Source organism: Stegostoma tigrinum, chromosome 7 (assembly GCF_030684315.1).
Source record: "Stegostoma tigrinum isolate sSteTig4 chromosome 7, sSteTig4.hap1, whole genome shotgun sequence".
Classification (NCBI taxonomy): Eukaryota; Metazoa; Chordata; class Chondrichthyes; order Orectolobiformes; family Stegostomatidae; genus Stegostoma; species Stegostoma tigrinum.
The window spans coordinates 71,701,255-71,727,165 of NC_081360.1; the positions used below are offsets into that span (position 1 = coordinate 71,701,255).

Consider the following 25,911-nt stretch of genomic DNA (forward strand, 5'->3'; position numbering starts at 1 on the left):
ATCACATTTTAATATCTAACAAGAATTGAACTGTGTATTCAATATGTAGAAATTGAATGCAGGCTACAAATAAATATGATTAGATGTGCCTGGAACTCGAGGTGGCTCATGAACAAAGTGAACAGTTCAGGTTGCCACACTGAGCCAAGCAGGTAAAGAAGGTCTTGGCGCAACTTCTTGTGGAGAAAAGCTGAACAATATTTCCTTGGAAAGTGTATGTTGTGTCTGAAGGCACACACATCTGGCAAGAACAGGGACTGGGTTCAGCTGCATTGAATAGTTTGCCAAAAAGCACCACCCTGATTCATAGGTTAAAAAATGTTTACTTGGGGTGAGGAAGAAAGGGAAAGCACTGCAGGCACATCTCTTCATTAATGCAAAAATGAACAGGGAAAATCCAGGATAAAAATATCATAAATCCTATTTTTCACAAACAAAGGAAAATTCGCACCTGCCAATCTAGCCGGTGTAAGATTGGGCTGCAGGGTTCCCAAGCGGAATATGAGTTGCTGTTCCTGCAACCTTCAGGTGGCATCATTGTGGCACTGTCAGAGGCCCAGGATGGACATGTCGTCTGAGGAATGGGAGGGGGAGTTGAAATGGTTTGTGACTGGGAGGTGCAGTTGTTTATTGCGAACTGAGCGGAGGTGTTTTGCAATCGGTCCCCAAGCCTCCGCTTGGTTTCCCCAATGTAGAGGAAGCCACACCGGTGCAGGGGATGCAGGTGAACCTCTGCTTATTATGGAAAGTCATCTTGGGGCCTGGGATAGGGGTGAGGGAGGAGGTGTGGGGGCAAGTGTAGCATTTCCTGTGGTTGCAGGGGAAGGTGCCAGGTGTGGTGGGTTTGGAGGGCATTGTGGAATGAACAAGGGAGTCACGGAGACAGTGGTCTCTCCAGAAGGCAGACAAGGGTGGGGACAGGCCCCAATATGACTTTCCATATTCAGCAGAGGTTCACCTGCACATCCGCCAATGTGGTATACTGTATCCGTTGTACCCGGTGTGGCTTCCTCTACATTGGGGAACCCAAGCGGAGGCTTGGGGACAGCTTTGCAGAACACCTCCGCTTGGTTCGCAATAAACAACTGCACCTCCCAGTCGTGAACCATTTCAACTCACCCTCCCATTCTTCAGATGACATGTCCATCATGGGCCTCCTGCAGTGCCACAAGGATGCCACCCGAAGGTTGCAGGAACAGCAACTCATATTCCGCTTGGGAACCCTGCAGCCCAATGGTATCAATGTGGATTTCACAAGCTTCAAAATCTCCCCTTCCCCCACCGCATCCCACAACCAGCCCAGTTCTTCCCCTCCCCCCACTGCATCCCAAAACCAGCCAAGCCTGTCTCTGCCTCCCTAACCTGTACTTCCTCTCACCCATCTCTTCGTCCCATCTCAAGCCGCACCTCCATTTCCTACCGACTAACCTCATCCCACCTCCTTGACCTGTCCGTCTTCCCTGGACTGACCTATCCCCTCCCTACCTCCCCTCCTATACTCTCCTCTCCACCTATTTTCTTTTCTCTCCATCTTCGGTCCGCCTCCCCCCCTCTGCCTATTTATTCCAGAACCCTCTCTCCATCCCCCTCTCTCATGAAGGGTCTAGGCCCGAAACGTCAGCTTTTGAGCTCCTGAGATGCTGCTTGGCCTGCTGTGTTCATCCAGCTCCACACTTTGTTATCTTGGCTTCTCCAGCATCTGCAGTTCCTATTATCTCTGATCTGGATGAAGTTCACAGTGAGGATTAGCTTCTCTACAGCTATATGAAGCTATCAGAAATGATCTATCATCAATGCCCTCCCTCCTGCCTGAGCACTTTAGCACAATGAGACTCTCTTTACTCAGAATCAGGCACACCCTGGCCTTCACCCACTGCTCTAGTATCAATACCATCCTGGAGGATCACTACTGAAATTGCTTCTCATTAGTAGGTTGTTCACAGATGCTGGCCAATGACGCTAGAAATGGAAGTCATGACTGTGGGCTGGGGATCCCTCCTCCAATCCCGCCATCATACTCATATCTTAGCCCAACACCCTTGCCCTGTACTTAGTCAAGGCTCTGTCCATCTCTCCATCAGCCATCGAAGTTATCATGGAGCCTTGGGCATTGGTACCAGGACAGTGGTAACCCCCTAACAACCACAACATGTTACCCATGTTCCTCAGCATTTCATCCAATATCATGGAGCTTCCAATAGTCACCCTGAACTCCAGGACTTTGAGAAAAACCATCCCCTACCTGAAACAGCCTCCAACACTTAGACTTTCCTCCTACCACAGACAGCCCTGTCAAGTCGCCCTTTGACTGCTAGCATCCAAGAACAATCAATCATCACCTGTTGGTAAACAATGCTCATTGGAAAGAAAATAGCATTACTGACACATGTATTCATCATAAAAATATAGTGAAAAGTGTGTATGTGCGGCTTACATATGTGGAACCATTCATGTTAACTCAGAATAAGATCAGAAAAACAGGTAAATTAAAAGAGTCAAACATTTCTTTCCACTGCTTTGGGCCCACTAAGTGTTTTCCGCCCTTGCCACATCACCACCAGAGATCCGCTGTCGCTACTCTCGCCTCAACTACCCACTCTCACTGCCACTGCCTCACCAGCCCACTCCCCGCGAGCACTACCTCACCAGCTCACTCTCACCACCATCACTGCCTCACCAGCTCACTCTTACCACCATCACTGCCTAACCGGCCCACTCTCACCACCATCACTGCCTCACCAGCTCACTCTCACCGCCACCACTGCCTCACCAGCCCACTCTGACCACCATCACTGCTTCACCAGCCCACTCTCACCACCATCACTGCCTCACTAGCCCACTCTCACCACCATCACTGCCTCACCAGCTCACTCTCACCGCCATCACTGCCTCACCAGCTCACTCTCACCGCCATCACTGCCTCACCAGCCCACACAGACCACCATCACTGCTCCACCAGCTCACTCTCACCACCATCACTGCTTCACCAGCCCACTCTCACCACCATTACTGCTTCACCGGCCCACTCTCACCACCATCACTGCCTCACTAGCCCACTCTCACCACCATCACTGCCTCACCAGCTCACTCTCACCGCCATCACTGCCTCACCAGCTCACTCTCACCGCCATCACTGCCTCACCAGCCCACTCTGACCACCATCACTGCCTCACCAGCCCACTCTGACCACCAGCACTGCTTCACCGGCCCACTCTAACCACCATCACTGCCTCACCGGCCCACTCTCATCACCATCACTGCTTCAACAGCCCAGTCTCACCAGCATCACTGCCTCACCAGCTCACTTTCACCACCATCACTGCTTCACCGGCCCACTCTCAACACCATCACTGCTTCACCAGCCCACTCTCACCACCATCAGAGCTTCACCAGCTCACTCTCACCACCATCACTGCTTCACCAGCTCACTCTCACAGCCATCTCTGCCTCACCAGCCCACACTCACCACCAGCACTGCCACACCAGCTCACTCTCACCACCATCACTGCCTCACCGGCTCACTCTCACAGCCATCTCTGCCTCACCAGCCCACACTCACCACCAGCACTGCCACACCAGCTCACTCTCACCACCATCACTGCCTCACCGGCTCACTCTCACCGCCATCACTGCCTCACCAGCCCACTCTCACCACCATCACTGCCTCACCGGCCGACTCTCACCAACATCACTGCTAAACCAGCTCACTCTCACCACCATCACTGCCTCACCGGCCACTCTCACCACCATCACTGCCTCACCGGCCCACTCTCACCACCATCACTGCCTCACCGGCCCGCTCTCACCACCATCACTGCTTCACCAGCTCACTCTCACCACCAACAGTGCCACACCAGCCCACTCTCACCACCATCACTGCTCCACCAGCTCGCTCTCACCACCATCACTGCCTCACCGGCTCACTCTCACCACCATCACTGCCTCACCAGCCCACTCTCACCACCATCACTGCCTCACCGGCCACTCTCACCACCATCACTGCCTCACCAGCTCACTCTCACCACCATCACTGCCTCAATAGCCCTCTCTCACTACCATCACTACCTCACCAGCCCACTCTCACCACCATCACTTCCTCACCGGCCCACTCTCACCACCATCACTGCGTCAACAGCCCAGTCTCACCACCATCAGAGCTTCACCAGCTCACTCTCACCACCATCACTGCTTCACCAGCTCACTCTCACCACCATCACTGCCTCACCAGCTCACTCTCACCACGATCACTGCCTCACCGGCTCACTCTCACCGCCATGACTGCCTCACCAGCCCACTCTCACCATCATCACTGCCTCACCGGCCACTCTCACCACCATCACTGCTTCACCAGCTCACTCTCACCACCGTCACTGCCTCACCGGCCCGCTCTCACCACCATCACTGCTTCACCAGCTCACTCTCACCACGATCACTGCCTCACCGGCTCACTCTCACCGCCATGACTGCCTCACCAGCCCACTCTCACCATCATCACTGCCTCACCGGCCACTCTCACCACCATCACTGCTTCACCAGCCCACTCTCACTACCATCACTGCCTCACCGGCCGACTCTCACCAACATCACTGCTAAACCAGCTCACTCTCACGGCCACCACTGCCTCACCAGCCCACTCTGACCACCATCACTGCTTCACCAGCTCACTCTCACCACCATCAGTGCTTCACCGGCCCACTCTCACCACCATCAGAGCTTCACCAGCTCACTCTCACCACCATCACTGCTTCACCAGCCCACTCTCACCACCATCACTGCCTCACCAGCTCACTCTCACCACCATGACTGCCTCACCAGCTCACTCTCACCACCATCACTGCCTCACCGGCTCACTCTCACCACCATCACTACCTCACCGGCCCACTCTCACCACCATCACTGCCTCACCGGCCCGCTCTCACCGCCATCACTGCTTCATCTGCTCACTCTCACCACCATCACTGCTTCACCAGCCCACTCTCACCACCATCAGAGCTTCACCAGCTCACTCTCACCACCATCACTGCCTCACCGGCTGACTCTCACAGCCATCACTGCCTCACCAGCTCACTCTCACCACCATCACTGCCTCACCAGCTCACTCTCACCACCATCACTGCCTCACCGGCTCACTCTCACCGCCATCAGTGCCTCACCAGCCCACTCTCACCACCATCACTGCCTCTCCGGCCCACTCTCACCAACATCACTGCTTCACCAGCTCACTCTCAACACCATCACTGCCTCACCGGCCCACTCTCACCACCATCACTGCGTCACCAGCCCACTCTCACCACCATCACTGCCTCACCGGCCCACTCTCACCACCATCACAGCCTCACCAGCTCACTCTCACCGCCACCACTGCCTCACCAGCCCACTCTGACCACCATCACTGCTTCACCAGCTCACTCTCACCACCATCAGTGCTTCACCAGCTCACTCTCACCACCATCACTGCTTCACCAGCTCACTCTCACCACCATCACTGCTTCAACAGCCCAGTCTCACCACCATCACTGCCTCACCGGCCCGCTCTCACCACCATCCCTGCTTCACCAGCTCACTCTCACCACCATCAGTGCTTCACCAGCCCACTCTCACCACCATCACTGCCTCACCGGCCTACTCTCACCACCATCACTGCTTCACCGGCTCACTCTCACCGCCACCACTGCCTCGCCAGCCCACTCTCACCACCATCACTGCCTCGCCAGCCCACTCTCACCACCATCACTGCCTCACCAGCTCACTCTCACCACCATCACTGCCTCGCCAGCCCACTCTCACCACCATCACTGCCTCACCAGCTCACTCTCACCACCATCACTGCCTCGCCAGCCCACTCTCACCACCATCACTGCCTCACCAGCCCACTCTCACCGCCATCACTGCTTCATCAGCTCACTCTAACCACCATCACTGCTTCACCAGCTCAATCTCACCACCATCACTGCCTCACCGGCCCAATCTCACCACCATCACTGCCTCACCGGCCCGCTCTCACCACCATCACTGCCTCACCAGCCCACTCTCACCGCCATCACTGCTTCATCAGCTCACTCTAACCACCATCACTGCTTCACCAGCTCAATCTCACCACCATCACTGCTTCACCAGCTCACTCTCACCACCATCACTGCCTCGCCAGCTCACTCTCAACACCATCACTGCTTCACCGGCTCACTCTCACCACCATCACTGCCTCACCGGCCACTCTCACCACCATCATTGCCTCACCAGCTCACTCTCACCACCATCACTGCCTCACCAGCTCACTCTCACCACCATCACTGCCTCACCAGCTCACTCTCACCACCATCACTGCCTCACCGGCCACTCTCACCACCATCACTGCCTCACCAGCTCACTCTCACCACCATCACTGCCTCACCAGCCCACTCTCACCGCCATCACTGCTTCATCAGCTCACTCTAACCACCATCACTGCTTCACCAGCTCAATCTCACCACCATCACTGCCTCACCGGCCCAATCTCACCACCATCACTGCCTCACCGGCCCACTCTCACCACCATCATTGCCTCACCAGCCCACTCTCACCACCATCACTGCTTCACCAGCTCACTCTCACCACCATCACTGCTTCACCGGCCCACTCTCACCACCATCACTGCCTCACCGGCCCACTCTCACCACCATCACTGCCTCATCAGCTCACTCTCACCACCATCACTGCCTCATCAGCCCACTCTCACCACCATCATTGCCTCACCAGCCAACTCTCACCACCATCACTGCCTCACCAGCTCACTCTCACCACCATCACTGCCTCACCAGCTCACTCTCACCACCATCACTGCTTCACCAGCTCACTCTCAACACCATCACTGCTTCACCGGCTCACTCTCACCACCATCACTGCCTCACCGGCCCACTCTCACCACCATCACTGCCTCACCAGCCCACTCCCACCACCATCATGGCTTCACCAGCTCATTCTCACCACCATCACTGCCTCACCAGCCCACTCCCACCACCATCATGGCTTCACCAGCTCATTCTCACCACCATCACTGCCTCACCAGCCCACTCCCACCACCATCATGGCTTCACCAGCTCATTCTCACCACCATCACTGCCTCACCGGCCCACTCTCACCACCATCATTGCCTCACCAGCTCACTCTCACCGCCATCACTGCCTCACCAGCCCACTCTGACCACCATCACTGCCTCACCAGCTCACTCTCACCACCATCACTGCCTCACCGGCCCACTCTCACCACCATCACTGCCTCACCGGCCCACTCTGACCACCATCACTGCTTCACCAGCCCGCTCTCACCACCATCACTGCCTCACCAGCTCACTCTCACCACCATCACTGCCTCACCAGCTCACTCTCACCACCATCACTGCCTCACCAGCTCACTCTCACCACCATCACTGATTCACCGGCCCACTCTCAACACCATCACTGCTTCACCAGCCCACTCTCACCACCATCAGAGCTTCACCAGCTCACTCTCACCACGATCACTGCTTCACCAGCTCACTCTCACCACCATCACTGCCTCACCAGCTCACTCTCACCACGATCACTGCCTCACCGGCTCACTCTCACCGCCATCACTGCCTCACCAGCCCACTCTCACCACCATCACTGCCTCACCAGCTCACTCTCACCACCATCACTGCTTCACCAGCTCACTCTCAACACCATCACTGCTTCACCGGCTCACTCTCACCACCATCACTGCCTCACCAGCTCACTCTCACCACCATCACTGCTTCACCAGCTCACTCTCAACACCATCACTGCTTCACCGGCTCACTCTCACCACCATCACTGCTTCACCAGCTCACTCTCAACACCATCACTGCTTCACCGGCTCACTCTCACCACCATCACTGCCTCACCGGCCCACTCTCATTGCCATCTCTACCTCACCGGCCCACTCTCACCACCATCACTGCCTCACCAGCCCACTCTCACCACCATCACTGCCTCACCAGCCAACTCTCACCACCATCACTGCCTCACCAGCCCACTCTCACCACCATCACTGCCTCACCGGCCCACTCTCACCACCATCATTGCCTCACCAGCTCACTCTCACCGCCATCACTGCCTCACCAGCCCACTCTCACCACCAATACTGCCTCACCGGCCCACTCTCACCGCCATCACTGCCTCACCAGCCAACTCTCACCACCATCACTGCCTCACCGGCCCACTCTCACCACCATCATTGCCTCACCGGCCCACTCTCACCACCATCATTGCCTCACCAGCCAACTCTCACCACCATCACTGCCTCACCGGCCCACTCTCACCACCATCACTGCCTCACCAGCTCACTCTCACCACCATCATTGCCTCACCGGCCCACTCTCACCACCATCATTGCCTCACCAGCCCACTCTCACCACCATCACTGCCTCACCAGCTCACTCTCACCACCATCACTGCCTCACCAGCTCACTCTCACCGCCATCACTGCCTCACCAGCCCACTCTCACCACCAATACTGCCTCACCGGCCCACTCTCACCACCATCATTGCCTCACCAGCTCACTCTCACCGCCATCACTGCCTCACCAGCTCACTCTCACCACCATCACTGCCTCACCAGCCCACTCTCACCGCCATCACTTCCTCACTGGTCCACTCTCTCCAGCTCTCTCTTGATCCTCTGCTCTCGCTCTGTCCCACGCTCGATCCGTCATATTTGCAGGACATAACCCATGGGTTCAGCTCATGCCATGTAGTTCCCAGTCAGGAGCTGGCTCCTTCCCTACTTCTTAGGGAGGCAGCTAAAAAGGGTTGGGGGGAATAGAATTATTACAGAGGGAGAGAGAAGAAGGTAGAAAAGAAAGGAAGGATAAAGAAAGAAACAGAAAGAGGACTAGTGAGCAGAATGTTGCCCTGAATGAATCAACTTAGCTTACACCATCTTGCCTTCCTACTCCAGCAGGTGGACCACCTCACATACTGTATATGATTTATATGCTGTTAGGAGTCTGAAGGCATGTATTGCTTACTCACAGATAACTCAATCGGAATGATGCACTTTATTGTGGTGAAATTTCCTATTAAAGTGCATGCAGAACATGAAGATGCATGCAGAAGGGCTTTCTAAAGCTTGCCATTAGGAAGACTCAATCCGCCTCCAAGCTTCCAAGAACAGAACACTGTAGTTTTTTTTTCTGCTATCAGGAGCACATTATATAATTGTACAATCATTAATGTAGGTTATATTTCAATGAACAGAAAGTAATACCAAGCCACCAATTGATTTTTGTGTGTGCACGATTAATGGAAAGTAAAGTCCACACAAGTGTCCACTAACAAATAGCAACATTTAGTTATTTTAAACTATTTGAGCTTTGATCTTGAGATTTCTTGCAGCATTTGAAACATACAATAAGATTACAGTCTTGTCATCACCTGTAAGCATTTACATCATACTCCCTTTGAATATATACCTTACAAAGATTTGCATCAAAAACCTAAAGACCATACGGCATAGGAGCAGTAGTAGGCTATTCAGCCCATTAATTCAGCCTTGTCATTCAATGAGATCAGGGCTGATCTGATAATCCTAATTCTACTTTCCTCCCTTTTCCCTGCCAAGTAAAAATCTGTCTATCTTAGCTGTGAACATACTTAATGACCTTGCTTCAAAAGCCTTCTGCAGAAAAGAATTCCACAGTTTCACAATTCTCTGAGAGAAAAAAGAACATTCTTCTCATCTGAATCTTAAATGTGCAATCTCTTATTCTGAGATTATGTGCTCCAGTCCTAGTCTCTGCCACAAGGGCAACAGCCCTTCTGCATCTATCCTGTCAAGTCCCCGAAGAATCTTGTACATTTAAATAAGGGTGCCTCTCATTCTTCTTTCTTCCAATGAGTACAGGCCCAATCTATTTGACCTTTCCTCAGGAATTAGTCACTCTATACCTGGTATTAGCCTTGAGAAACGTCTTTGGACAGTCTTCAATGCCAGTCTACTTTTCCTTAGATAAGGGATCCAAATCTGTTCGAAGACCGTGGTAACATCATGGAATAAAATTTTAAGGGAGCTGAAGTAAGCAAGCTGTGAGGAGTTACAGTATTTGAAGATAACAGCTTTATAACTGCTAAGTATGTGAAAAATACAATAAATGCAATGAGTGCTGACTGGGCTATCAAATAAATTGCTGTGTTGAAACACAGCTCCAAAGTTCTCATATACTATATCAACAATTTGTTCTTAAGGTCTTATAAGAATGCTACTGTATGCTTTTTCTTAGCAGTCTCCAATTGTTCTTTCGCTGCTGACACGAGGCAGATTCCAAAAGTATCTATTCTGCGCACAAACTAAAGATATTTCAGGGACATTAATAAAGAGTGATTCTTTTCTCATGTTTAAATCAGACTGTTTTAGACATGAATTGTTACATGTTATTCATATTTGTCACATCATTAAACATTTACTCAACCCATTTTGCAGATATCTATTCACCAGCTTGCACAATAAGGTGTACTATTTGCTACAGTCAGTTTTCTCCATTACTTGGTATCAAATTGTGAGCACCATGCAATTCATTGCATTCTTTTTACAACAGACAAATACATTCAATAAAATTTTTTACTACACATTTAACATTACCATTTCACCCGTATCTATGTGTTCCAGTCACATATGATTCAACTCAGTGTTATTCACTCACTGGGTGATACTTAATGGGAGCACACAAGAACAGAAAATGAGGCCAGCAGTGAGGGTGGGTGTGATCTATTCATTAAGAGGGCATTGAGCTCGCAGTTTCGTACATCAGTTTTAATAACAATTCAGTCAATGGCATGTCAGTAGCAGGGTAGGCATCAGATCACCCAGAACCAGGAACCTACCTATCATGCATTTGTGTACCATGAATGCTCACAAAGTCATTAGCACATGGGTAACGTATGTTGTCTGCTTCCTGGCAATTTGAAGGGGAGGTACACAAAGTGAGCTTGTGCAATCTTGGGATCTGAGGTTAAGTTTCATCTTTGCTCAATTCTGCAACACAGGAAAGGGGAGCACAGAAAGCTGGACAGCCAAACAGTGCCAAGAAAGGGGTGAGGTTGAAGATACAGTGGTTGCGGTGGTACTGGTTAGGGCCTCATACGGTACAAGCAGTTGGGTTGGGAAGTGGGTGACGGTGTTGAGGGCCTCAAACAGTAGCATGACATGGCCTAGCGTGTGTCAATGTAGGGGTGTGGGGAGTGGAGATGTCAAAGGGAGACAGGCTCTGGCCTACATATTGGCTTCTGTCATTGCAGCAAATATGATGATGTGTACCCAAGGCAGTCAAATGTATCCTGTATGGCATGTCAACAGTCAGGCAAAAGATGCTAAGCTTGAGGCAGGTTTGTTTCAGCTGCAGAGGAGAGCTAAATGATCACTGAGGGGTAGATATTGCCAGAAAGTCAAGGATGCTGGAGCAAGCTCCAGATTGACAGTAGAAAGGTAAAGGAGGGGGGTTGAGATGGAGGCACATGGGCTGTTGTCTCTGGGTGAAGGGTGATGATTTGATGCTACAAAATGATTGTGGAAGGAGCAAGGTGATGTTCAGAGGTTCAAGAGTAAATGAAAGTGGTGTGATATGGTATTCTGTAAATTAGCCCATGTGCATATACCACTAAGACCGGGTTCATATTGAGGCAGACATCGAGAAGTTTAATAACCACCAACTATGTTTAGTAATGTGATATCTCAGATTTGCTCAGTCTGGTTACCCCCTCGGGCGACTGTCTGCGTGGAGTTTACACTTTCTCCCTGTGTCTGCATGGGTTTTCTCTGGGTGCTCTGGTTTCCTCTCACGGTCCAAAGATGTGCAGGTTAGGTGGATTAGCCATGCTAAATTGCCCATAGTGTTCAGGGATGTGTTGATTAGGTTGGTTATAGGGGGTTGGGTCTGGGTGGAATATCTGAGGGTCAGTGTGGACTTGTTGGGCTGAAAGGTCTGTTTCCACACTGTAGGGATTCTGTGATGTGTGCCTGCCTTCTTCTCAAGTTCACTTTGTGGATTAACAATGACTCTCATACACCCAATAGTTTTGCATCTTCAGGCAATGATGGTGAGGACTTACCAGAAGAGGGCTATAGACATACAACAACATTGACCACAAGGCCAGAGACTTGAACCAGCAGTGGGGGTGTATGATCAAGAGACAGGACCACCATCATTGTTGAAAACACTGGCACATCAGCTTCTGCTCAGAAGAGATATCAACTACCTTCAGATGTCCAAAACTCAGGTTTTCCCAGGAAGTAGCCACTGACCTGAGCACTACTTCAACAAGACCTGCAATCCCATGGATTTGGAGAGAATCCATGCCAGCTCACTCTCAATGTTACTGTGGTCCTAAACTTTTACTGCTAATGGCATATTCCAGGGCCCTATGGGGAATATATGTGTGGCATCTCTCAGGCTGCAATGTATAGATGCATATGGGAGCTTACCAATGCCCTGTTCAGAAATGCCAATGAATTTATTCATTAATGCTGATAGCCAGGCCACCAGAGCAAGTTTAGCTTTGGGGTCATTGTGTGATTCCCATGAGTACAGAGTATAACTGACTGCACTTCAGTGGCCTTTAGAGCTCCTTGGCAGAAACCAGCAGCACTTTCAGTCAGAATGGGTTTTACTTTTCTTAATATTCAACTAGTTTGTGACCGCGAAAATAACCGTACAGGTGTGCGCCTGTTTCTTAGGGAGCTCTCATGACTCATTGTTTCACATCACGTTCAGCTCCTACAGCTATCTGAGGCCGTTAACTAAGTGCAGTGTTTGATACTGAGTGACAAGGGCTACCGGCTGATGGCAGGGCCATTTACATTCCAGCTTCATGAAGGAGTGTCAAAAGTCTGGACACAAACTGGCCATGGCAATCAGAAAGCAGACCACTGGCTTGTTGAAAATCAGCTTCTGATGCCTTGGCCCTTCTGCTAAAGTAGCACAGTATTGCAATCCAAAAGGAAGAAGATTCACCAATTGTTGACAAGGACAAATTGTTGGCCTCCTCAGATGATAATGACAGAGTGGAATATGAGAAAGAAAGCAGAGGTAATTGTGATACCACTCTAAGATGCCTGGAGCACAGACAGATGTGGCGTTGCTGTCAGAAACAAGCGCATCTTTGAGCATTCCAAGATAATAAAATGTGAGGCTGGATGAACACAGCAGGCCAAGCAGCATCTCAGGAGCACAAAAGCTGACGTTTCGGGCCTAGACCCTTCAGCAGAGAGGGGGATGGGGAGAGGGAACTGGAATAAATAGGGAGAGAGGGGGAGGCGGACCGAAGATGGAGAGTAAAGAAGATAGGTGGAGAGAGTATAGGTGGGGAGGTAGGGAGGGGATAGGTCAGTCCAGGGAAGACGGACAGGTCAAGGAGGTGGGATGAGGTTAGTAGGTAGATGGGGGTGCGGCTTGGGGTGGGAGGAAGGGATGGGTGAGAGGAAGAACCGGTTAGGGAGGCAGAGACAGGAAAGTTGAGGTCCTTAAAGAACTTGGACATCTGGGATGTGCGGGAGTGGAATGTCTTATCGTGGGAGCAGATGCTGCAGAGGCGGAGGAATTGGGAATAGGGGATGGAATTTTTGCAGGAGGGTGGGTAGGAGGAGGTGTATTCTAGGTAGCTGTGGGAGTCGGTGGGCTTGAAATGGACATCAGTTACAAGCTGGTTGCCTGAGATGGAGACTGAGAGGTCCAGGAAGGTGAGGGGTGTGCTGGAGATGGCCCATGTGAACTGAAGGTTGGGGTGGAAGGTGTTGGTGAAGTGGATGAACTGTTCGAGCTCCTCTGTGGAGCAAGAGGCGGCGCAGATACAGTCATCAATGTACCGGAGGAAGAGGTGGGGTTTGGGGCCTGTGTAGGTGCGGAAGAGGGACTGTTCTACGTAACCTACAAAGAGACAGGCATAGCTGGGGCCCATGCGGGTGCCCATGGCCACCCCCTTAGTCTGTAGGAAGTGGGAGGAATCGAAAGAGAAGTTGTTGAGGGTGAGGACGAGTTCGGCTAGGCGGATGAGAGTGTCGGTGGAGGGGGACTGGTCGGGCCTGCGGGACAGGAAGAAGCGGAGGGCCTTGAGGCCATCTGCATGCGGAATGCAGGTGTATAGGGACTGGACGTCCATGGTGAATATGAGGTGTTGGGGGCCAGGGAATTGGAAGTCCTGGAGGAGGTGGAGGGCGTGGGTGGTGTCACGGACGTAGGTGGGGAGTTCCTGGACCAAAGGGGAGAAAACGGAGTCCAGATAGGTGGAGATGAGTTCGGTGGGGCAGGAGCAGGCTGAGACGATGGGTTGACCAGGTCAGGCAGGTTTGTGGATTTTGGGAAGGAGATAGAAACGGGCCGTGCGAGGTTGGGGAACAATGAGGTTGGAGGCTGTGGGTGGGTGGTCCCCTGAGGTGATGAGGTCGTGAATGGTGTTGGAGATGATGGTTTGGTGCTCGGGTGTGGGGTCATGATCGAGGGGGCGGTAGGAGGTGGTGTCGGAGAGTTGGCGTCTGGCCTCGGCGATGGAGAGGTCAGTGCGCCATACTACCACTGCGCCACCCTTGTCTGCAGGTTTGATGGTGAGGTGGGGGTTGGAGCGGAGGGAGCGGAGGGCTGCCCGTTCTGCGGGGGAGAGGTTGGAGTGGGTGAGAGGGGTGGAGAGGTTGAGGCGGTTAATGTCTCGACGGCAGTTGGAGATGAAGAGGTCGAGGGAGGGTAGGAGGCCTGGGGGTGGTGTCCAGGAGGAGGACTTGTGTTGGAAGCGGGTGTAGGGGTCAGTGGAAGGAGGGTTAGGTTCCCAGTTGAAGAAGTAGGCATGGAGGCGAAGACGTCGGAAAAACTGCTCTATGCCCAACCATGACTGGTATTACAATCCCCCCACAGTGATCGAGAACGTCCTTGACCGCGTCTCCCGTATTTCCCACATCACATCCCTCACACCCCGCCCCCGCCACAACCGCCCTAAGAGGATCCCCCTCGTTCTCACACACCACCCTACCAACCTCCGGAAACAACGCATCATCCTCCGACACTTTCGTCATTTACAATCCGACCCCACCACCCAAGACATTTTTCCATCCCCACCCCTGTCTGCTTTCCGGAGAGACCACTCTCTCCGTGACTCCCTTGTTCGCTCCACACTGCCCTCCAACCCCACCACACCCGGCACCTTCCCCTGCAACCGCAGGAAATGCTACACTTGCCCCCACACCTCCTCCCTCACCCCTATCCCAGGCCCCAAGATGACATTCCACATTAAGCAGAGGTTCACCTGCACATCTGCCAATGTGGTATACTGCATCCACTGTACCCGGTGTGGCATCCTCTACATTGGGGAAACCAAGCGGAGGCTTGGAGACCGCTTTGCAGAACACCTCCGCTCAGTTCGCAATAAACAACTGCACCTCACAGTCGCAAACCATTTCCACTCCCCCTCCCATTCTCTAGATGACATGTCCATCATGGGCCTCCTGCACTGCCACAATGATGCCACCCGAAGGTTGCAGGAACAGCAACTCATATTCCGCCTGGGAACCCTGCAGCCATATGGTATCAATGTGGACTTCACCAGTTTCAAAATCTCCCCTTCCCCTACTGCATCCCTAAACCAGACCAGTTCATCCCCTCCCCCCACTGCACCACACAACCAGCCCAGCTCTTCCCCCCCACCCACTGCATCCCAAAACCAGTCCAACCTGTCTCTGCCTCCCTAACCGGTTCTTCCTCTCACCCATCCCTTCGTCCCACCCCAAGCCGCACCCCCATCTACCTACTAACCTCATCCCACCTCCTTGACCTGTCCGTCTTCCCTGGACTGACCTATCCCCTCCCTATCTCCCCACCTATACTCTCTCCACCTATCTTCTTTACTCTCCATCTTCGGTCCGCCTCCCCCTCTCTCCCTATTTATTCCAGTTCCCTCTCCCCATCCCCCTCTCTGCTGAAGGGTCTAGGCCCGAAACGTCAGCTTTTGTGCTCCTGAGATGCTGCTTGGCCTGCTGTGTTCATCCAGCCTCACATTTTATTATCTTGGAATTCTCCAGCATCTGCAGTTCCCATTATCTCTGCATCTTTGAGCATCTTGCTTCAGAATAAGGCATCAACATGACCATCACTTACAAACCATTGCCTGCTCTCAATGTGTGGAGCCTCTGACAGCTTCCATCTACAGCTACCTTATTACCCAGACAGCCAAGGAGAGTAGACATTCAACACACAAAATGAAAGACATGACTGCCCCCAAATAGAATAACTCCTTGGCAACATCCTTGGGGTTACAATTGACCAGAAAATAAGCCGGAATAGCTATGAAAATACTATGGCTATTGGAACAGTTCAGAAACTAGGAATCCTGCATCTCTGAACTACCCAAAATCCATTCACCATCTGCAAGACCCAAGTCAGGCGTGTGATGGAATACTGCCCACTTGCCTAGATGAGTGCAGCTCCAATAACATTCAAAAAGCTTGTATCCAGGTCAAAGCAGCCCACTTGACTGGTACCAGGTCCACAAACTTTCACTCCCTCTACCACAGATGATCAATAGCAGTAGTATGCAACAATTACAAGATCCACTGTAAAAAATCATTAAGGGGCTTTCGACAGCTCAGTTGAGACTAAGACAAGGGTCTAGAAGGGCAGGGGCAACAGATACAAGTTTTCCCTTCAAGCCATTTGCCATCCTGATTTGGAAATATACCGCCATTCCCCCAGTGTCACTGGGTCAAAATCCTGGAACTGCTTCCCTAATGGCATTGGGGGGTTTATCTACACCAAATGGGTTGCAGTTATTCAAGAAGGCAGTTCACCACCATCTTCTCAAAGACAATGAGAGATGGGCAATAAATGCTGGCCCAGCCAGAGCCACCCACATCCTGTGAACAAAAGGCATCATCCTGTCAAATAAATAACTGTATGTATTAATAGCAACTGGCCATGAGAGCATAAGAAGCACATTACTTCCTAAGCGTATAAGTAATCTCAGTCAATTTCCTCAGCATGTTATTTGCAGGAAGGCAGCTGATGCTGTGTGTTCAGCCATGTCATATTCCACATACAGACTTCAAATTGACTGACTTCGAATGCATTGCCATATTGTTTCGTATACAAGAGATTACCTCCAGTAACTTTCACGAAGTATGACAGTACAATATATCCTCTGAATGAGGGCATTCAAAATAATACACATAATGCACATTATAATCAAAAAATAAAAATATAAAATTAAATATATATACATGCTTGCACAAGTTCACAATGTCTCAAAACACTTCCATTTCATAATCCTTTAGCGGTTCACCTACATACACCACTTCCTGGTATGAGTCAAACATCAGTATTTACTGAGGCTGGCTGCTCAGAGGATGTTGTGACCTTGGCAGAGATTCTCAACAGCCTTGAGCTACTGGGGTCCCCTTTAGACACATCCTTCTCATCTCCATTTACTGGAGGCTCTGGGTTCACAAACAAAGGGGTTGTGGAGTTATTGCTCATTCGTGGAGTGCCTTGTAGCAGCTGGCTGGCACCACTCCAATTTTGTAATGTGTCCCTGAGGAAAAGGGCACCAAGGGGGATGTCTATATAAACAAACAGGAGGCTGGAAGAATACAGAAAGCCAGGCAGCATTTGGAGGAAAGGAGAAGTCAATATTTTGGGGCTTACCCTTCCATTCTCTTGTCTGCCTGACTTGGCTTCCAACGTTGACAGTTTTCTTATCTCTAACTAAGTCTACGCAGCTTGTGTCCTTCTCACCCAGCCACAGCTGTACCTAGCAATTGTCCAGAGTGACAAAATACAGATCCTCACTCATATGGGTGTGACAATTGACCTGACTCTCTACAGTGGCGACCAACCTCTTCATAGTATGCAAGCGGTGTGGGGGCAATTGTAGCACTTCCTGCAGTTGCAGAGGAAGGTGCCAGGTGTGGTGGGGTTGGTGGGGTTGAGAGAGGGAGGATCTGAGCTGGGTCAGGCTGGATTGCAGTGCCTGGAGGTGCCCGCGCATGGCTGCGAGTGCATATTGCGCACTGACCTCTACATCGCCGAGGCCAAATGCCAACTCTCCGACACCACCTCCTACCACTCCCTTGATCATGACCCCACCCCCGAGCACCAAACCATCATCTCCAACACCATCCATGACCTCATCACCTCAGGGGACCTCCCACCCACAGCCTCCAACCTCATTGTTCCCCAACCCTGCACAGCCCGTTTCTATCTCCTTCCCAAAATCCACAAACCTGCCTGCCCTGGTCGACCCATTGTCTCAGCCTGTTCCTGCCCCACCGAACTCATCTCCACCTATCTGGACTCCATTTTCTCCCCTTTGGTCCAGGAACTCCCCACCTATGTCCGTGACACCACCCACGCCCTCCACCTCCTCCAGGACTTCCAATTCCCTGGCCCCCAACACCTCATTTTCACCATGGACGTCCAGTCCCTATACACCTGTATTCCTCATGTAGATAGCCTCAAGGCCCTCCGCTTCTTCCTGTCCCGCAGGCCCAACAAATCCCCCTCCACCGACACCCTCATCCGCCTAGCCAAACTCGTCCTCACCCTCAACAACTTCTCTTTCGATTCCTCCCACTTCCTACAGACAAAGGGGGTGGCCATGGGTACCTGCATGGGCCCAAGCTATGCCTACCTCTTTGTAGGTTATGTGGAACAGTCCCTCTTCCGCACCTACACAGGCCCCAAACCCCACCTCTTCCTCCGTTACATTGATAACTGTATCGGCACCGCATCTTGCTCCCCAGAGGAGCTCGAACAGTTCATCCAGTTTACCAACACCTTCCACCCCAACCTCAAGTTCACCTGGGCATCTCCAACACTTCCCTCACCTTCCTGAACCTTTCAGTCTCCATCTCAGGTAACCAGCTAGATACTGATGTCCATTTCAAGTCCACTGACTCCCACAGCTACCTAGAATACACCTCCTCCCATCCACCCTCCTGCAAAAATTCCATCCCCTATTCCCAATTCCTCTGCATCCACCGCATCTGCTCCCAGGATGAGGCATTCCATTCCCGCACATCTCAGATGCCCACGTTCTTCAAGGACCACAAATTTCCCCCTTCAGTGGTTGAGAACACCCTTGACTACGTCTCCCACATTTCCCACAACACATCCCTCACACCCCGCCCCCGCCACAACCGCCCCCAGAGGATCCTCCTCGTTCTCATATGCCACCCCACCAACCTCCGGATACAACGTGTCATCCTCCGGCACTTCCACCATCTATAATCCGACCCCACCACCCAAGACATTTTTCCATCCCCACCCTTGTCTGCCTTCCAGAGAGACCACTGTCTCCGTGACTCCCTTGTTTGCTCCACACTCCCCTCCAACCCCACCACACCTGGCACCTTCCCCTGCAACTGCATGAAGTGCTACACTTGCCCCCACACCTCCTCCCTCACCCCCATCCCAGGCCCCAAGATGACCTTCCATATCAAGCAGATGTTCACCTGCACATCTGCCAATGTGGTATATTGTATCCATTGTGCCCGGTGTGGCTTCCTCTACATTGGGGAAAACAAGCGGAGGCTTGGGGACCACTTTACAGAACACCTCCGCTCGGTTCGCAATAAACAACTGCACCTCCCAGTCGCGAACCATTTCAACTCATATTCCGCTTGGGAACCCTGCAGCCCAATGGTATCAATGTGGATTTCACAAGCTTCAAAATCTCCCCTACCCCCACTGCGTCCCTAAACCAGCCCAGTTCTTCCCCTCCCCCCACTGCATCACAAAACCAGCCCAGCCTGTCTCTGCTTCCCTGACTTGTTCTTCCTCTCACTCATCCCTTCCTCCCACCTCAAGCGGCACCTCCATTTCCAACCTACCACCTCATCCCACCTCCTTGACCTGTCCATTTTCCCTGGTCTGACCTATCCCCTCCCTACCTCCTCACCTATACTCTCCTCTCTATCCATCTTGTTTTCTCTCCATCTTCGGTCCGCCTCCCCCTCGCTCCCTATTTATTCCAGTTCCCTCTCCCCATTCCCCTCTCTGATGAAGAGTCTAGGCCCGAAACGTCAGCTTTTGTGCTCCTGAGATGCTGCTTGGCCTGCTGTGTTCATCCAGCTCCACACTTTATCTTGGATTCTCCAGCATCTGCAGTTCCCATTTTCACTGATACAACAGCATGCACATCAGGCAATAAAATATAGACTGCATCTGGGGTCACGCCCAGTCTGATTGAGATTTCTACATTGCAATATTGTAGAATGACTACCTTTTGGTTTATTACTTCTTTTATGTTGGATAACAGTTTACAGTGGTAATTTCACAATACAATTCAGTTCCAAGTGTTTGAGATTTAAATTTGCCTTCTTTGTATTCATACACAGATTTGGAGTTGAATAGTAACAAGTGCATTTGTATGTGCAAAGTTTGTGCAAGCATGGCTTTCAGGTGTGCAGGTCACTTTATTCTGATCTCAGCCTTTCACAGCTTTTGGGAAAATTTCCGGTCAGATTAACTAGGAGAAAATATCATTGTTGGTATGTGGACAATGTTGGAGCTCTAGGTAAACATATTAGAATAAAATGGCACTTGTGAGAATAAGGGCTTATCACTTTTTGTTTCTAAAGTCAGGGAATAAACCGTTTTTTAACACTCGGTTATGATATATAAATGAGGTATACAAGTTAAATCCATTCCCTAATGGTTGAGTAATACCATCAGTCATTGCTACACTCTCTGATGAAGGGTCTAGGCCCGAAACGTCAGCTTTTGTGCTCCTGAGATGCTGCTTGGCCTGCTGTGTTCATCCAGCCTCACATTTTATTATCTTGGAATCTCCAGCATCTGCAGTTCCCATTATCTCTGCTACATTTCCATGTTAGTTTGCCCATGGCAGATTATTTAATACTTTCAATGTCATGCTTTTGAACTGATACTACTTTGAAATTCTACATTGTAAAGGTAATAAAAATAAAAGGAGAATAACTAGATAAACATAACCATAATACATTACTACATTTCCTATAAAATAAGTTCTTTCATCAGAACAGTTCTCACAACACTTGGTCACTGTGAAAATAGAACTTTCTCATACTCGTCGTGTCCCTTGTGTTAAACCAGCTCATGTCTGTTATTCTCTCTTTGTAATTTTCAAAATCTGTACATACAGAAATCACGTTAATGCCTTGACAGAAAATCTGATGGAATTGTTCTGATAATTTGATTCTAATTTAGATTCTTTATTTGACATGTTGCATGCAGAGAACAGTACATTTCAATTCTGCGGTCACAAATAAAGGAGTCGGGGGCATGGTCTCCTCATTAAAATTAACTGAATTCAAGTGAGAGAAAAACAAATATCTCTGAAATAATCATTTTATAGTATAAACATTGTAATCTTAATTCCCAAATTTTATCTAAATAAAACATGAGAAATCTCAATCTTCTTGATTGCAACAAGCATGGCAAGACTATTGATACCATTAACACCACTTGGCAGTGAAATTTTCAAGCAGCAGCAACATGCGTCTAACTACACGTGGCAATTTTGGCAAGCCCAAGGTAAAAGTTGATCCTGAAATAAACTATGTTTCCTGAATAAAGATAAAACTTCAGAAATTGATGTTAACACTGACCAGAATTTTTGACCAGAGCTACGTTGAATCGAAAGAAAACTTTATTCTTTTATTGCCAAATACATTGTTATTGCCCAGACTCGATTTATTTTTTTCTCAAATCTCCTGGAGAGCAGTCTGCAGGACAACACCTTTGTCGCAACTATAAAAATAAAAGGAAAGATTGAGACATTGTTGATTTAGGATTTTATTACTTCTCCAATAACGTTGTCATGATTTTGCTGTCATTGCAATTATTGTATGGGATTTGTGTTCATAGACTTTTGCAGTCATTTGGAGACATTTAGAGCAGTGTGGAACTGATGGGTTGACCTGTGGACTGGTCCCTGAAACGATTATGTTTGCTACTTACAGGCTGTCATTTTGGCCAATCTGTCACACTGATGGGGAACATGGGGAGCATTTAACCTTTGCAGTCTTTAATCTGTGTTACCTCACTAGCCTGCCTTGATAAGCTGAGCAGCATTAAATGATCAAAATCATGTCCTGAATTTGTTTCTTGGAAACCTCAACTGCCATTGCTTTCCCATGAACATAACTTACTGCAAAAAAGGTTAATCAGATTCAGCAGGTCCATTGGTGAGCAACCAACTCTCTCAATAAAGCGTTTCACTCTTTTTGTCAATTTTGGATGTAAAATGTGTGCATTAGTCACTAAACTTATAGAAGAGCAAATCTTCTGTTGTGGGCAATAGTGCAATCCCATTTTAATATTGGGGTTTCAGTGAAGTTTGAAAGTCTCTCTCAAATGTGTCTACAAGATTTTAAAAAAGTTTCTGCTCAACACTAGCATGATTGTTAAGCTATGGAATTTAAGTCACACAATGTATCTTGAAGGTTAATAATTTTAGAATATTTTCTTCGAAATCAACAATGTGATACAAAGACCAAAGTAAAAAAAAGTGTACAAATTTTTTTGATCATCTAAGCTATCATTTCAAAATTATATCAAATTACTTTGACTAAATCATCTGCTCAATTATGAAGCTGAATTTTATTGTCGAAGATTTATACATTGTCAAGTCTCATATACTTTTCGCCACATCTTTATCTTTTCAACTGAACAGTTTTGGTGTTGGATCCATCATGGATTAGACTTTGACATAATGTATGCAATAGTATATCTTATAAAACTGATATAGAATCTCCAGAACCTTTCTTTAAATTGAACAATTTAAATAAAGCAATATAGCCATCAGATAAAAAATTCATTTTAACTCCATGGCCCTGTTATTAAATCCAGGTCGGTTTGGATGTGACTCACAACAGGCATTGAGAATGTAGGATCCTACCAGAAATAGATAAGCAGTGAGCTATTCTTTGAAGATACCAACAAAAATGATGATTGTTGAATCCCTTCAGTGTGAAAACAGGATATTCAGCCCATCAAGTTCACACTGATCCTCTAAAGGGCATCCAACCCACCTACCGACTCTATCGCCCTATATATGCCATGGCTAATCCACCTAGCCTGGACTTTTCTGGACACATTGGGGAAATTAGCATGGCTAATCCAACTAACCTGCACATCAGTGGGAGGAAACCGGAGCAACCATAGGAAACCCATGCAGACACAGGGGAGAATACGCAAACTCCACACAGAGTCACCTGAGGATGGAATTGAGCCAAGGTACCCAGTGCTATGAGGCAACAATGCTAACAACTGAGCCACCATGCCGCCCTAATAGTTTGGACTGGAAGGAAAAGTGCCCACTGAATTCAACAGCATGATTTTCAGAGCACTACCATTATTGGGACCAAAATAGGAACAAAGTTATCTCGACATATCCTCCATTGGTTTAGGTGTGTGGCTGGAGCCAAAAATATTGGCATGTAGGTGAGTTACATGTGGAGAAGAATCTCAAAAAAGACAGTTTGTACCTGAAATGGTTAACTGATATTTTGAGATAAACTGCATTCATCAGCATGCCAGGACTATTCCTGGAAGGGGCTAATTGGCATTGTACCTATGTCCTGCACGTTTGATTCGAGTTGTTCTAGTGTTAAGACAATGTAACAATACTAATGTGCACTTACTCCTAACTAAAGCCTGATACCTCACGAGACACTGTCGTGCATGTGAGATGTCAAGCAACCAGACAGTTAGTATAATGCGAGAAACCTTTAGTCTTTATCAAGAATGAGCTTATCTTCAGCCATTCATCCTTACACACTTTTATCAATAGCTTAGACCAATGGCAATAAGGAGGACTGGTGGCAACGAATCCAGCCAAGATATTCCAGATGGTTTAGCTACACCATGGTGACAACAGTGAGGAATTTTCCAAACATCAGAATGGTTGTAATTAGGAGATATTAGGCAATTAATTAAAGGTCTGTTCTACCAGAATGTGCATACTGGATTTTGTTATCTAAGCTTATTGAGGGCAAATAACTTGTGTCAATCCTATCCTTGTGATACTAGTGACTTTCTGCTACACATTCCATGGGAATCACCCTTTATAGCACAAAGAAGGTCATACCAGGTTATAATAACCTTTAAAATATGTGCTAGGTTATATTGTAGAGTGTCTGACTAGTTCATTTAGCATGCTACATTTGTTCTCAGACATGTTACACTATATTACATTAGTATTCAGGTCATAACTGATTTGGTGGCACTCTTTTCTCTAAGTCACAAGATTCTTGGTTCAAGTCCCTTTTAGGAACAGAGTATGAAATTCTGGGTTAACTCAGTATGAATGTGGAAGTGTTGGAGATTTTGTCTTGCAGAAGAGATGGGAAGTAAAGGCTCCATCTGCTTGGTCACTGGAAGTACAAGGAGAGAAAAGAGGAGAAGAAGAGGTATTGACCTTGGTGTCCTGGCCAATTGTCATCCATTAATTAATACCACAAAAAATACATTGTTATCACATTGTTATCACATCTGCGTATCAAGGGTGCATTCATGACATTGTATCCATTTCTGTTCATGATTAGAATTACATGGTGTCCATTGTGTGCTCATTTTGGCAGCTGTTCTCGACCTGAATTAATTCTTTTAATCTCCCAATATTTCACTTGACCTCCTTCAGATCATACCATTCATCCAGTTATGCCACCTTTTCTTTCTTCCTTCTTAAGTAATTTGTCTCTCATAATTCAAACTGCAACCCATCATTTCTTCTTTGTCTTCCTATTTTCCATCACATTCAACGCTCAATTCCTATTCAAAGAAGCCAACAGCTGTACTTCCACTTTCTCTGAAGGATCCATATAGGCATTGGCGACTATCACCTTGTGAATTGCAAATATGAATTGCCCCAACTTCAATTGCAAAGATAACCCCACTTTATGTTATTCATTCTCAACAATTTCCTTAAATCCCTAGCCCCTGACCACTCCATACTCACCTCCATCAGGTTTAATGAACTGATAGATCACTTTGACATTCTAATTAATTCTGATATCCCTTCGGCTGCCTTGACTACTTTCCTATTTCATCCTATCTACCCAGACAAATTTCATTAGACTCCCACTAACAATTTTACTTTCTTCTTTAGCCACTGCATCATGATTAGGTGCTTTTCATAGTTTTATTCTCTCATTAATCATCCTACATAACTTACAGGCACATATCATCTCAATCATAGGCTGCTGACTTGAGTTCTCTCTCTGCTGCTAGATTGTTCTTTCAGTGTACCTTTCTCCTGGGCTAAGGACAACACGTGAGAAAATCAGTGTTGCTGAATTTACCTCTGCCAAGGTTGTAGATATGGGATGCTGTTATATTAGAGCAGTTGATCATTGATAACTCAGTAATATGTCTTATTTTGTTGATTATTTCAATGAAATAAAAATTGTGCCAATCATCCTTTTTTGCTTGTATTTTAGCTGTTTTGCAAGAATAAAGTTTGTTTTGCTTAAAGCCTAGTGGTGGACCAATTGAATCACAATTGGAATACAACATCTTAGAATTTTCTTCAAGTGAGGTAAAAGTTATTGTCTAGGCTATTTCCTTCACACATTTTGAAGTGGGTTGGTCTGGTCTGTAACATTCTTGACAATTAATTGTTGTTATAACAATAAAGTTCAAAAAACCATGGCCAAATGAATAAAATAGTGGTAAATCACTTTACAATACATTGTACGTTATTGCTCATACCAGTTTAGCAGATTAGGTATTCTTAATAATGTCAAGGTCACAGTTAAATATAAATATATATTATTTGGAATACTGGTCACCACATTACCAAAAGGATGTGAATGTTCTGGAGAGGGTGCAGAGGAGATTCACCAGGATGTTGCCTGGTATGGGGGGGGCGCTAGTTTAGAAGAGAGGTTGAGTAGATTAGGATTATTTACATTAGAAAGACG

At 48.5% G+C, this 25,911-nt stretch overlaps 1 protein-coding gene across 8 annotated transcripts in view; it reads right to left on the reverse strand.

Moving 5' to 3' along the window:
* nckap5l (NCK-associated protein 5-like) overlaps positions 1-25,911 on the reverse strand; it is a 752,792-nt gene that overhangs the window by 562,500 nt on the left and 164,381 nt on the right. For 3 of the 8 annotated variants that reach the window (XM_048534837.2, XM_048534836.2, XM_059647406.1), the window contains exon 1: positions 10,615-10,661. The exons of the other annotated variants lie outside the window; for them this stretch is intronic. In XM_048534837.2, the coding sequence (XP_048390794.2) occupies positions 10,615-10,617 (3 nt within the window). In that variant the 5' untranslated portion in view covers positions 10,618-10,661. Of the gene's footprint in view, positions 1-10,614; positions 10,662-25,911 lie in introns of those variants that run through there. 8 annotated transcript variants of the gene reach the window in all.